Source organism: Phoca vitulina, unplaced genomic scaffold (assembly GCF_004348235.1).
Source record: "Phoca vitulina isolate PV1807 unplaced genomic scaffold, GSC_HSeal_1.0 scaffold55, whole genome shotgun sequence".
Taxonomy (NCBI): domain Eukaryota; kingdom Metazoa; phylum Chordata; class Mammalia; order Carnivora; family Phocidae; genus Phoca; species Phoca vitulina.
Window position 1 is genome coordinate 10,214,868 of NW_022589758.1, and position 13,900 is coordinate 10,228,767.

Sequence of the window (13,900 nt, forward strand, 5' to 3'; positions counted from 1 at the left end):
CTGTGCGTCAGCGTGGTCTTTTCCTGCGCCCTGGTCTGTAGTCCGATCCCTGCCATGCCGGAGGCTCGTCTTCTCACTTTCTGAAATTCAGTAAGTGAGCAGCTCCAAGCACCTTTGTAAGTTGCTGGGAACGGACAAGGATACTTAAGATCTTATGATCCACTGGAGTTATAGGTTGTTTGGATTCTCGGTAGTGGGGAACATCCTGTTGGCAAAATAAAGGAATTGTTTGACAGTAAATAGTTTTAACGATATTTTTCAAAATACAATCCATGGAGCAGAGAGAGGGTGCCATATATTGTCCACGCCAGGACCATTTTGACAGTGAAAAGAGCACTGTTAATAATTATACTGTAAAGCATGTAAACAGGTGTAAACCAGGGCTGTGCTAGGCAAATTGGGCCTCACTGGCCATGGACCGCCTACACCAGAATGACCCGAAGTGCTGGTTAAATGCAGATTCCTGGGCTCTCCCTCCACTCCATTCAGATGCTCTGGGTTGGGGGCTTTGGAATCTATATTTTAACAAATGCCATGGGAGAATTCTTTAAAAAGTGTAAGTTGGGGACTGTTGCCATATGGAATACGCAGAAGATAAACAACTTGAAATTTGCAATTAAAGGGCTGATTCCATGGTGTCTTTTGAGGGACTGGGGTAGCACCGATACCAGAACCCAGGGCCTCCGAAGACACATGGCTGCGCTTCTGGACTTGCTGAAGAACTAAGAGGTGTGGTCTTCATGTTATTTGCCAGTGTGCCATTCTTTTACGCAACGTTCAATGGTGAATGGTCTTTTTAAAATTTGAGAGCCACATACCTGCTCTCTTGTATATTTATCACTAAAAAACAGACCTAGAAAATTCGGTGCAAGAAACTTGGGTTTGAATGATTTTTGGGGCATGCTGATAATGGGGAAATCAGCACATCTGCCTTGATTCTACTGTGCCTTGGTTTCCTTGTCTATAAAATTAGGGAGTTGGACTCCATGGTTCCAAAGTTCTTTCCAGGTCGACTGTTTTATGGCACTCTTTAAAACCTAAAATAGGAAGCAGGTACTAATCAACTGCTCTCATGTTGCGATCTGTTTTGCCCAAAGCATACAGAAGCAGTGGCTCTTGAAAGTGACCCTGGCTTTCGTTCGTAGTTTTCAAGTATCTGTCTGGTTTTACCAAAAGTCAGCCACTGTGCTAACAAATCCTTCACGACTAGGGAATAGTGTTCTTGTTGCAGCCACTCCGGCCTGGTTTGGAAATCATACGGGATGTATGGTTGAGGCTCACCAAGAGACCCTCCAACTCAAATGTCTGTGGTTCTGGGAAGCCGCTGCAGGGCACTGCCCCTCCGTGTACGTTTTGACTTCCTTCTCGGTCTTTTCAAGGTTTTCCAATGACTTAAGGCATGTTTGCAAATGATTATCTGCTGATATTTTCAGATGTTCACATCGTACTAACACATAAATGTACCCTTTGATAACACAAATAAATCCTAAGGCATCGTGTAGGAGGGGTTGCCTCTGGGAAGGGTTCTCGTAGACCACTGTCCACCACGAGAACGTGGCGATGGCAATGTTCTTTACCTGAGCTGTCCAATATGGTCGCCACTGGCCGCCTGAACACTTAAAATGTGGTTGGTTCAACTGAGGAACTGAATTTTCAATTGAAGTTGTATTCATCTAAATTTATTTTTATATTCTTAAAGATTTTTATTTATTTAGAGAGAGCATGCACGAGCTGGGGGAGGGGCAGAGGGAGAGGGAGAGAAAGAATCTCCAGCCGACTCCCGTGTTGAGCGCAGAGCCCGACGTAGGGCTGGATCCCAGGACCCTGAGATCATGACCTGAGCCGAAATCAAGAGTCAGACGCTTAACCGACTGAGCCACCCAGGTGCCCTGTATTAATCCAAATTTAAAAAGCCACACGTGGCTGGTGGCTACTATGTTGGACAGTGCAGCTATAAATAGCCATTACATGCTGTTGAATTTTTTTGTTAACATTGGGCACCCATTTTCAATAGTGATAGGGCTGGATGCTTAACAGTACCTTGGGCATTTCTAAATGTTGGTCTTAAAATGAATCCTTTGCCCACTGCCTGTTTCTGACACTTTTATCACCTTAATAGTCTCTCTTTGAATAAGCAAATGATACCTAGACCTTTTCCTGTCATAGCTGTATGGCGGATCAGTTCTCGTCTTTGTCATATAAGCCATTGATCATCAACCTCTGAATCCAGTTACTCTCCAAGGCTCGCTTTGTCACCTGAGTTGAAGTATTAAGTATAGCCCGGAGGGTCTCAACCTGGTCTCATTGGAACCTCTGAGTCCTGGACCCCACTTGGGATCCATTCCATCCGATGGTCTCTGGGAAATACTTCCTAGGAGATTCTAACATGTGGCCAGGTTGAAAACCACTGAAGAAGTCCCAGCTACAGACCTGCCTTTGAGAACAGTAGAATGCTGGCGGCAGCAAATCCTGTCTCCCTCACAGAGAGTGGGTCCCAGGGTCCTTGCAACTTTATTGATGTTCTGTTTCACAGGTAACTGGAAGATACTTAGAAGAGATCAAAGGCCTTGTTGATTTGAATTTGGGGCAACTGAGCAGCCTTGCTGTTTCTTACTGTACAAGATACTCTAAGCTAATGATACTCTTGCTGTCCTCTGGCAGTCTTGTCCAAACAGAATTTGCCAGTCTTCAAACAAAATAAACAAGGTAATGATTTTTAATAACAGTGATGGATGCAGAAGCTTCCACAGTTCCTTAGTAACAGTTTCATATAGTGTAACTGTTTCTAAAGTTAGAGATAATTATTGTCACCTTGCACTGTAATTGGAACAGAACTTCCTATATGAAAACTGCTCTCTTCCTAGGGCTTCAACTGGTAACAAAATAGCAAGTTTATGAGGGCAAATACTGCCCCATTATCCAGGTGAGAGAGGCCCGTCAGTCACAGGGCAATCGAGGAATTTGGGGTGAGACCTCAAATGGCCACGTCATTCATCAAACAGCTCTGTCCACATAGGAGGGTTCTGGCCCAGGCTCCGCACGTGTTGTGAAGGCCTTGAAGGAAAGTGTGTGCTGATGCCTTGGGACTTTGGTAGCTCACCTAGAGCCTCACTGTTGATGGGTCTAGCTAAGGGATGGACATCATCAGCCTCCTCCATTCAGCATCCTCAAAGAGTGGTTTCTAATAAACTGAAAATCTATTTAAAATCTACTTATTTTCGGGGTGCCTGGGTGGCTCAGTCGTTAAGCGTCTGCCTTTGGCTCGGGTCATGGTCCCAGGGTCTTTGGCTCGGGTCATGGTCCCAGGGTCCTGGGATTGAGCCCTACATCGGGCTCCCTGCTCAGTGGGAAGCCTGCTTCTCCCTCTCCCGCTCCCCCTGCTTGTGTTCCCTCTCTCACTGTCAAATAAATAAATAAATCTTTAAAAAAAAATCTACTTCTTTTCCCCCACTCTGAGTAAGAGTTAGCAGTCCTTGCACTCAGAGAACGTTACAGCACCCACACCCAAAGAGATGAGTAAAATAATGCAAAATTAGTTGTCAGTAAAATCATTGTAAAACTCTATTTGGCAGAATCAGAACTTGGACTGTTCATCAAGAGCTCAGGAAAATCAAAGGTAGGGCCAGTCAGGAGAGGCCAGGGTTGAGAGTCTAGCTACTGAGCTGAAATTGGTGTGAGGGCAGGATTGTGTCCTCTTTCATCTTTGCATCCCCAGGACCTAGCAGCTCATTCAAATGTTTATTGAATGCTCCAGACAGGAATGTATGATAGGCCTTAAGTTAAAATGCTAATAAAAGGCCACAATGGGAAAATAAGTTACTCTAGAAAGGAGCATGGAGTACTTTGATACTGGATGGCTGGAAGGGAGTTCTAGCTTCAAGTGGCTGTGGTCAACACCCAAGAACCAGAACAACCAAAAACCAAAACCAGGTGGAGAATAGGCAGGAAACAGATTCTGCCTGATAGTCAAAAACTGTATTCCTGGGCTTGTTTCAGCAGGAACATAACCAATGATCAAAGGCTTTGGTTAACTGCCCTTTGCTTCTTGTCTTCTTGAGATAGCCAAGTATGAATTGGAGTATATGTACAGAGAATGGGGCAGGGGGACTCTTAAACTTCCTTTTCTACCAGCCATGGCTCTGTGTTCGTAAGTTGAAGACCCAACACATCTCTCCTCATGGGCCGATTAACATGTTCATTTGGGTCAGACATCTTCCACTATACCTATTCTGTGCTTCTCTTGTGGACGTCAAGACTTGGGAGAAACATTTTAAGCAGGTTCATCATGAGTAAACACAGGAATGTTAAAAAGAGGAATATGAAACTGCATGAGGGTTACTGTTTCTCAACTTAGGAACTGGAAAAAGGTTCAAGGGTTTATGGTGATTATCAGTCACCTTGTGGTAGACAGCATAATGGCTCCCCAAAGATGTCCGCATCGTAATCCCCGGAATTTGGGAATATGTTATATTACATGGCAAGAAGGAATTAAAGTTGCTGATGAACTTAAGGTAGAGAGATTTTCTTGCATTATCCTCGTGGGGCAAATGTAAACACAAGAGCCCTTATAAGTAGAAGAGAAAGGCAGAAGGCATGTTGGAGTAGTATTATGTGAGAAAGACTGCACTGGCCATTGCTGGCTTTGAAGATGGAAGGGGGCCACGAGCCAAGGAATGCAGGCAGCTTCTACAAGCTGGAAAATGCAAGAAAACATTCTCCCCTAGAGCATCCAGCCCCGCCGACACCTTAATTTTAGCCCAGTAAGACCCATTTTGGACTTCTGACCTCCACAGCTGAAAAATAATAAACCTGTGTTGTGTTAAGCCACTGAGCTGGTGACAGAAGTAGGAAACTAATATACGCCTCTTCAACTTCTTTCTATTATTGTTAATTCCTGGGTATCAGATATGGAAAAAAATAAAGAATCACTGACTCAGTTGTGTTCCTGCTGTTGTGTGGGCAGACTAGTGAATGGCATCTTGTCAACGTCCGTCTAGTGGAACGTGACGACCAGACAAGAAAGACTGGTTTCTTCCTCAAGCTATGTGCATGGCAGAAGATGACAGATTTTTCTTTGAACTTGGAAATTTTCGAGTGACAAGTTCATTTGCAAGTATAATTAGCTGAAAAGGTCCCTGTGGAAGGGGTAAAGTATCCCAACTCTTTCAGGTATAGATTCATTAATTCTTTTAAAATGGAAGGTTACGTATCAAATATTTTAGTTATGTCTAATCCCTCCATCAGAACTCTGCTTTTGTGAATACAAGTACAGTAACCTGGCACATCAGTTCCTTTCCCTGCCCCCCAAGAGAGAGAATGAAGGTAAGGAGAGCAAAAATTGCTTGTAGGAGACAAGTCAACTGTGCACTAAGGCTTTCTCCTCAAGTTTCCCACATTCGGTCAGCAGCTGCTGAGATTCAGCTAATAAGGTTTTTTTGTTTTTTTAAGACTGTAAGTTACGGCAGTGCAGCTGGGCCTAACAAAGATCAATTAGTACTGACAGGTATTTATGCTCTTAATGATATTTTCAGGTTTTACTGGTGGTTTATTGGTTTTTACTTGATGATTTCTTAAAGGATTCGATCACTGGGTATGTATTTCGGGGCTGATGAACTGTCATGCTTTATCCGAATGGCATCTCGGTGGGAGTCTTTCTGTCTAAGGGCTCCTGCGGAATACCTGAAGAAGTTGCTTAAACAGTCAACTCCAATATCCAATGAGGACTCCAGTACCAGAGGACCGTGTGTGTGTGTGTAAACATTTTTGATAGTGTAGTTCTTTTATCCCAGGGGTTCTGTTTATTAACAAAAGCTAATTCTCTTCAGGGCAAATATCAGAGTTCTTCAATATGAATTTTATTTTTTTTAAATTTTATTATGTTAGTCACCATACAATACATCATTGGTTTTTGATGTGGTGATCCATGATCCATTGTTTTCGTATAACACCCAGTGCTCCATGCAGTACGTGCCCTCAATATGAATTTTATTATGCCTTAGAACGGATTTTTCCGTTGAGAACATTTCCGAGGTATCACGAAGTCCAGAAGAAACCTGTAGCTGTTACCGTAATCACGACCTGTCAAGAATGTGTTTGATCTGAGTGGCAAAGCCAAGTAATATGGCCTATGAATAATAGGTATTGTGTTTTTAAATGGCTTCCCTGGCTGGATACAGGCGTGGCTGTTTCTTCTAGAGCTAATGTTAGAACTGTTGTCGTTCCGCGGCTAAAGCTCGCCAGGTGGAGTTAATAGAAACTCCCCGGTTGGGCCGGTGGAGGGCTGCTCGCACTTCCCGGCACGGTAACCTGGGCCCTCACTGCTGGCATTTGGGATCGTGATTTAGCGCCTCCACTCCCATCGATCGGCTTCCCTCTCGTCAAAGGCGCTTCCCGCCCCGACGTTCAAGTGGCGGGAAGGGCCCCGCCCCCCGTTCCGGGACAGGTGCGAAGCAGCCGGCAGGTGGCTTCATCAGGAAGGTGGGTGGAGCCCGCGCGCCTGTGGAGGCTGAGGCGGGGGCGCGGCCGCGCAAGGCGGCAGGAGTGGAGGTCCCAGGGGCCGCGCGGGCCCCCTCTCCAGCTTTCTGCCCAGGGAGAGGTAAGCCCTTTCTCGTGGTCGCGTCGTGGCAGCCTCCTAGCTGCAGAAGCGTAGGGACGACGCGGGTGGCGTCATAAATTCAGAGACCTTTCCAGAGAAGACCTCGGCAGCCATTTCCATCAACCCCCTCAATTGACAATAGCAGACCCTGAGGCCACGGAAGTGAAGTGCTTTGGCCGAGGTCCCAGAGCCTCCAACTCCAGGTCCCGACTGGGCCCCCCAGTGTGACCTCCCCTCCAGGTGGGTCTGTTCCTCACGAGCTTCGCCGTCAGGTGTGGGCCCTTTGGCACCTGCAGGACGGTGCCCCGCGCGACACGGCGCGGGCAGGACCGCCGCCACCTCCACGAGCGGGAACCCCGTAGCACACTTTTAGGAAACACGACAAGCCGAAGTGCAATTATGCATCCCTTTATTTATAAACAAGTTGGGAATGCTGTGTTCTCTCGGGGAGCGGGAGTGGGTGGGGAGGGACGAGGGGCCAGGGGCGAGGGCTGATTCCAGTAGTTGGCGTTATTCAGCACCAGAGCAAATGCTTGGGCGCAGTAAGGTCCTACTTGAACCCAGACGAGTCTTCATCGTCTTGTATGTACAGCAGAGTCTTAAGTATGTATGCTCTTCTTATGGCTTTGTCCCAGGACATATCGCAGTGACAAAACAAAAAAAGTCTAGAGAGAAGTAGAAGTTGCAAATGCCTTATGAGCTGATTCTTAAAAAAAAAAAAAAAAAAAAAGACCGGTGGCCTAGACTAGCGCTGAATGGGTGCCTGAGGAACAGGAACCTCTCTGCTCCAACCGGGCTCATCTGATTCAGCTGAGTCTGTGAGGCCATCCCGTCTCTCTCTCTCTGGGGTATGCCTGGGTGCTAAAATAAGTCCTGAAGATGAAGAGAAAACAAATGCACGCTCTTCCCGTCCCTCCCTCAAGGGATGGACTCACAGTGACTACAGCCCGAGGCCTGGAGCAAGCCTGCAAGCCCACAGAGCAGGTCAGAAGGCAGCCTTGGGGCGCAGGGTGGCTCCTCTTGAGGTTGGTCTCCTTGCCTTTTCTAAGGTCCTGGCACACGGGGGCGGCTTGCCAGCAACGGGCCTTTCAGTGTGACTAGGCTATTGGAGTTTCCCGTGTTTGTAGCTGGCAGAAGGGTGAACGTTTGACTTCAGGGCCCTGGGTAGAGGACGTGGCAGCGAACGGAGAAGTGGTGGCCCCGGGGAGCTCGGGGGCGCGGCACCCCCACCCTGTGTGGGCGTTCACTAACCTTGGGTGTCTCTGAAAGGAAGCCTTCCTTCTTCACCTGTTAGGGGGTGAGTGACACTTTGAAAGGGAGCAGAAAGGCCCTGCTCCCCCACACCCTCCCCTCCAGCCCGTTGCTGCCCACCCGTCTTCCTCACCTGCCCCCTCCTCTCCTTCTGCAACCCTCAGTACTGCTCTGCAGTCCTCGGTCGAAAGCTTCCTTCCCTTTCTAGGGCAGAAGGGACACTTCCTTGCTTCCTGTCATTTCTGCTTGCCTCTTAAGGCTGCACATGATTGTACATCTCTCACTCCAGCCCTGACTCACTTGTGGCCATGACTGTCAAGCGGTTGACCCAAACGAAGGGCACCCCCATCTCCTCCTGGAAAGGGGGAGCTGGAAGACACCGATGGCCAGGAGCCTTACAGGTTGGCTTGCGGAATCCCCGCCCCCATTCCTTCTCAGTAGTCTCATAGCCTCAGGACAGCGGGGAGGGATTGTTAGAGGACAGGGTGGGGACATAAGGTGAGATTTAGAACGGTTTGTGCGTGGTTTCAGCCCGTCCCTGGAATGAACCAGGTGTTGGTCACGTGCCATCACCGGCAGCTGTGACGGCACTGAGTCTGAGTCACACAAGGGGCACCTGTCAGTACGGTGTGGAAGGCCTGCAAGCACAGAATCAGCCTGGTAGAGCCCCACGTTATTTGCTTCAGAGCACAATTCAAGTAAGAGCGACTCTGGCTGCCTTGGGCCATGGAATAAGCACATAAAAGGCCTTCCCAAAATAGTTGCCCCTACCCGGCGAGGTCCAGCAACGGGTTGAGAGCACAGATTTTCGATAATGGCCTTCCCTCTCTCCAGGCCCCTCTTTGCTCCTTTTTTCTGCCCTTGTTCTCCCCACCTTGCCCTGCCTGGCTGTGCTTATCCTTGCACTGCCCCAAATGTCAACCAGCTGGAACGAGCAGAAGGGCACAATGCAAAACTGGGACCTGACTCCCTCTGCAGAGCAGTGCTCTAGGCCTTGGCTACAGAAAGCTTCCTTCTCGCGTGCCATGTTCCCGCCAGCTCTTTGTCCCACGTGAGTGCTCAAGAGAACCCTGGAGAGAGTGTGCCAGGAACAAGGGTGTTCCAAGCCAGCTCAGCCTCGTGGTTTTGCTTCCCAGTAAACACCACTTATGTCCAGGTGGCCAGGGAGGTAGTTCAACCCCGACACAAGGGGGAAAGATGTGCCACCTTCCTTCATTGGTTGCCCCACGTGTCACCCAGAAAGGCTGGTTCCCAAGGCCTCTGAAAAGGGGTGTTTCTGTCACAGGAGATGCTGAGCTCTGCCCACAAATTGCTGGTTTGGGCCTCTGCTCAGTCAGGCCCCAGCTCTCCCTCGGGCTTTCCTGGCACAGACAGGCAATGCCTCATCTACCTAGGAGTGTGGTTCTACGCCCTGACTCCACCTGTGGCTATCCTCCCTGTCGTCAGCAGACAGTAACGTCAAACAACTCAACAGCAGTGCTGAGGCTCTTCAGCCCATTTGGCAAACCTAGGGCTGGGGATAACTGTACAGCCACGTAGACCATTTCAATGCTGAGATCGAACTGAGGTTCCCACAGTGCTCTGGGAAACTCTTCAGAGCCTCCCTCTAGCCAAAAAACACGATGGGAGGCCATGAGAACAACATACTCGTTTCCTGGTTGGGACAAGACATTTCTACAGGAATCCAGGATGAGTTTTTGACAAAGTGCCCAAGTCACAAGGGAACCAGGTAGTCCTTTAGACCAAGGATTTCAGCGGGGGATGAGGGTGAGAGCAGGAGCGTATACTGTAAAAGGCTACCACCATATATTCATATTGCATAGGGTATACACCCTGGATAGCATACTTGGAGCATACAGAGAACAGATACGTGCTATGTGGTTTGGTACGTCAAACTGTACTTGAGGTCTATGAAATTGTTAACTGGTCAGAAATGGGAAAAGCCATTCCAGAGTTAACATCCTTTAAGGAGAAGCTCCAGGCGACATTTACCATCTGCTAAACTCAGAGCCAAAGCAAAGCAGCTCCTCTTTATATATATATATATATATATATATATATATATATATATATACACATACATACATATATATATATAACCATATATAAATACACACACACATATAAAATGTTTTTCTTTGTTGCATTTCCCACAGATTAAGGTAATTTCTGGAAACCATGAAGTCAAACCAATGATGAAAAGTACAACCAGGAACATATTAGGCCTTCTGTGGTGTTCTCCTCGACAGAACTGTCCTCTAAATAAGAAGTTAAGGTTCATACTAGATGACCTTTTATATATCTGGCCTAAAGCATGTCTTTGTCTATGCACCACATTTCTAGAACTGCAAAGAATTTGCAACATCAGGTCTCAGTGGCTAAACTGAGAAGACTGGAATTGATCTTTCACTTGACTATTTCAGAAGTACTTTGCCACCTCTATCGGAAACAACTTTATTCTGGCAGAGCTTGGGTGGTAGGAGGCAACGTGCAGGGCCCTTATGAGCTGGAAGTAGCAGATTGAGGGAACAGCCGCTTCCATGGGTGGTGGACTTGGTAGGGGTGGGTGTAAGGACCAAAGCAGAAGACACCCGACTCAGTGCAAATCTCCTGGGGGTGCCCTGCATCTTTCCTTAGCAAGGTTAAAGTAGAGTGATTCTAGATGCTGCTAAGAAGGTTTGTAAAGGTTGTCTGGCTGGAAACCTCCATGCAGAGCCCAAGTCTGAGGCTGAGTGGAGACTGAGGGAGAGCTGGTCCCCAGGCCTTCCCTTGGCTGAGCTGCAGCTCCTGCGACCGTTACCCTTCGAACCCCACCCAGGCACACCCGGTGACCCCACCCTCGCCCGAGCCTGTGTGGTGCAGCCCTTGCTGTCTGCTGGCAGCCTTTACTTCTCATCCTCATCCCCCTCACTCATGCTGCTGATGGAGGCTGAGGCTGCTTTGGGCGAGGAGGGGGGTGAGGTTTTGTTCGGGAGCCACGTGAAGGTGGGCGACGGGGAGCGGGAGGGGGACCGGCTCCTGGTGGGGCTGCTCACAGGGCTCTGCTTCGGGGACAAGGCCTGCAGCATCCGGCTACTCCTCTCCTGGAACATCTGCTTCTAGAGAGAAATTTGAGAGAAGGCATCTGTTAAGTTAGCCGTCTGAGGTGGCAGGGAAACAAAAAGGGAAGGCAGGAAGGAGAGCCACCACCCCACAACACTGGCCCCCACAGACTGGTCCTACAGTTGATGTCGTCCAGGACTATGTGTGGGGAGCAGCTGAGTGAAATTCGGGGGCACTGAGATGTGGACATAGCGATGACCATCTCTGCTGGTTCTGGGGACTCTTGCCTGCCTTTACTCCAGCTACAAAATTTAACTGAGTGTCTATTCTCTCCCAGGCAAATAGTAATGTCCAAGGTACAGAAGGGCAGTGGGAAATAAAACAGAAGTCCCTGTCCTCCTTGACATGAGGACGAATCACACAATAAACAAAATGAACAAAATATGTGGATGTCAGACGGAAGTATGATCTGTGAGAAAAAATAAAACGCGAGACTATAGCAAATGGGGGTGTGAGGTGGGTGGGCGCCTGGGCAGCAATTGTAATGAGGGTGCTCAGGGAAGACCTCAAGAAGATACTATTTGAGCAAAGACCTGAAAGATGAGGGAGGGGCCCATGTGAATGGAAATCAGGGGCAAACACATTCCAGACAGAGCACCCCGAGAAGGGAGCATGCAGTGCATGTCCAAGGAGGAGTGAGGAGGCCATCCATGGTGGCTGGAGTGGAGTCACCTGTGGGGGAGGGGTATGGGGGAGGGGGTTAAGAGGAAGTCACCAGGGGAGTGACAGAAAACTGTGTCATGTAGGCTCTTGGTGGCCATGTGAGAACTTCAGCCTTTACTGTGAGAAGAGAAACCTCTGGAGAGTTCCTTTACCTCTGAAGTTCTGAGTCCCAGACTAAGGAACTCTGACTTTGGTTTTAAAAGGACCACCCTGGCTGCAGTGTGGGGACCAGACCACAGGGAAGCCAGAGCAGGGGCGCAGGAGTGGTGAAGAGCCCACTATAGCGAAAACCCAAGTAAGAAGAATGATGGCGCCCTGGACCACGCCCATCGCCGAGAGGATGAGATGAGGTGAGAAATGGTTGGAGCCTGGTCAATGTTTTTCCCCATAGTTTTAGTAAGGTATAATGGACTTAAAGTAAAACTCAGCCTTTTCAGTCTCCGGTTCTGTGAGTTTTGATAAATGCCTGCAGCTGTGTGACTGCCACGACGGTCACGGTATTAGGAGAGTTCCATTAGCCACCCAATCCCCACGAGATCCTTTGTCACCCCCTCCCCTAGCCTCTGGCAACAGATCTTTTTTCTGTCCCTCCAGTTTTGCCTTTCCCAGAATGTCCTCTAAATGGAATCATGCAGTATCATGGTCTGGTTAAATTTTGAAGGTAGAGCCCCCAGGAACTGCTGACAGACGGGATGTGGGGCATGGGAGGAAGAGGAGACAAGTGACCAGTTTCTGGCCTATGAAACTAGAAAGCCAGCAGTGTCATGTGCTGGTGTGGGAGACTCTGTGGGTAAAAGGGGTTTCAGTGGTGAGACAGACTTTCCCGCTGGGGATCTCCAGTGACTACTGCCCTGTGCCTTCAGAACTGAGCCCCTCCCTGGCACTGTCCTTCAGCTTTATGGGGATCCCCGTCCTGGCCTAGCACTGGTGCCCGCTGATCTGCCCTTCTCTCTGCTCGCAGCTCAGCCCCCCACATGTACCCATATTCCATTCCACCCACCTCTGAGCACCCTGCCCCTGCTGCCTGGGCTCTGTGCCCTCATTTCTCTCCCTTGCTTGTCACAAAACCTCCGCCCCCAGCCCCTCAGTCCAATCCTGTGATCCTAAACTGGCCCTGAGAGCCATTTCTCCTGTTTGCCATTTTAGACTCTTCTTGTCATTTGAGTTACTCACTTTACAAACCACTACAGAGCCCCCTGAAGACCAGGTGCTATTATACAGGAGATGCTCGTATCCAAGCTGGGACTTCGGTGATGTACAGGAAGAGGGGCTGAGGTGGGAAGGAGCCTGTGGAGCTGGTGGAGGGGTGACTTTCCAAGCGGAGTACAATTCTTGGCGGGACTATAAGCTGAGTGCCTATGGGCTTGACCGTAGGCTGGGGCTGGAGCACCAGGAGGAGCTGGGACTTTTATGCCCCAAGAGCCCCTGGAAGATTTTCATTAAGGGAGGGGTATGATCAGATTTGTGTTTTAGAGATACCTTTGGGTGGGAGCATAAAAGCAAAGAGAGAAACCATAGAAGAAAAGATTGGTGTTCGGCTATATGAAAGTGTAAAACTTACGTACCCTCACCGAAAAAAAACCCACCATGAGATAAGGTAAAAGGCCAGTGAAACACGGGGAAATTCTTGCAATATTTAATAATGGATCTTAGTATAGAAACAGAGCCTACAAATTAAAAAGAATGTAAAACTGTTCTGTAGCAAAATGAGCACATGACTTGTTAAGGCAGTGCAGAGAAGACTGACAAACGACCCATAAAGAGTGTTCAGCATCACTAGTAAACAAATACAGAAGGACTGAAGTGAGACACCTTTTTTATATATCAGATTGTTACAGGGGTTTTTTTTTATCTTCCCAACATGTAAAAAAAATTTTTTTCCAGTTTTATTGAGATGTAATTGACAGCAGTTTAAGGTGTATAGCATAATGATTTTACTCACATATATTGTGACATTACCACAGTAAGTTAACATCTGTCATCTCATATAAAAAATACATATTTTTCCTTGTGATGAGAACTCTTGCTATCTACTCTCTTAACTTTCATATATACCACACAGCAATGTTAACTACAGTCTTGATGCTGTATATTATATCCCTGGTACTTACTTATAAGTGGAAGTTTGTACTTTTTGACCACCTGCATCTCATTTTCCCTCTTTCACTCCTATCTTTACCCTGGTAACCACAAATCTGATTGCTTTTTCCCTGAGTTGGTGGTGGTGGTTGTTTTTTTTCCCGACATGTGAGATCATGTATTTGTTTTTCTCTGACTTGCTTCACTTAG

General features: G+C 48.0%; 1 protein-coding gene across 6 annotated transcripts in view; it reads right to left on the minus strand.

Moving 5' to 3' along the window:
- Nucleotides 1-7,026: 7,026 nt before the first annotated feature.
- Nucleotides 7,027-13,900, minus strand: part of PCYT1B (phosphate cytidylyltransferase 1, choline, beta) — a 139,802-nt gene continuing 132,928 nt past the window's right edge. For 3 of the 6 annotated variants that reach the window (XM_032389565.1, XM_032389563.1, XM_032389568.1), the window contains exon 8: nt 9,956-10,944. In XM_032389565.1, the coding sequence (XP_032245456.1) occupies nt 10,732-10,944 (213 nt within the window). In that variant the 3' untranslated portion in view covers nt 9,956-10,731. Of the gene's footprint in view, nt 7,883-9,955; nt 10,945-13,900 lie in introns of those variants that run through there. The other 3 variants (XM_032389567.1, XM_032389569.1, XM_032389564.1) reach the window with 3 other exon arrangements.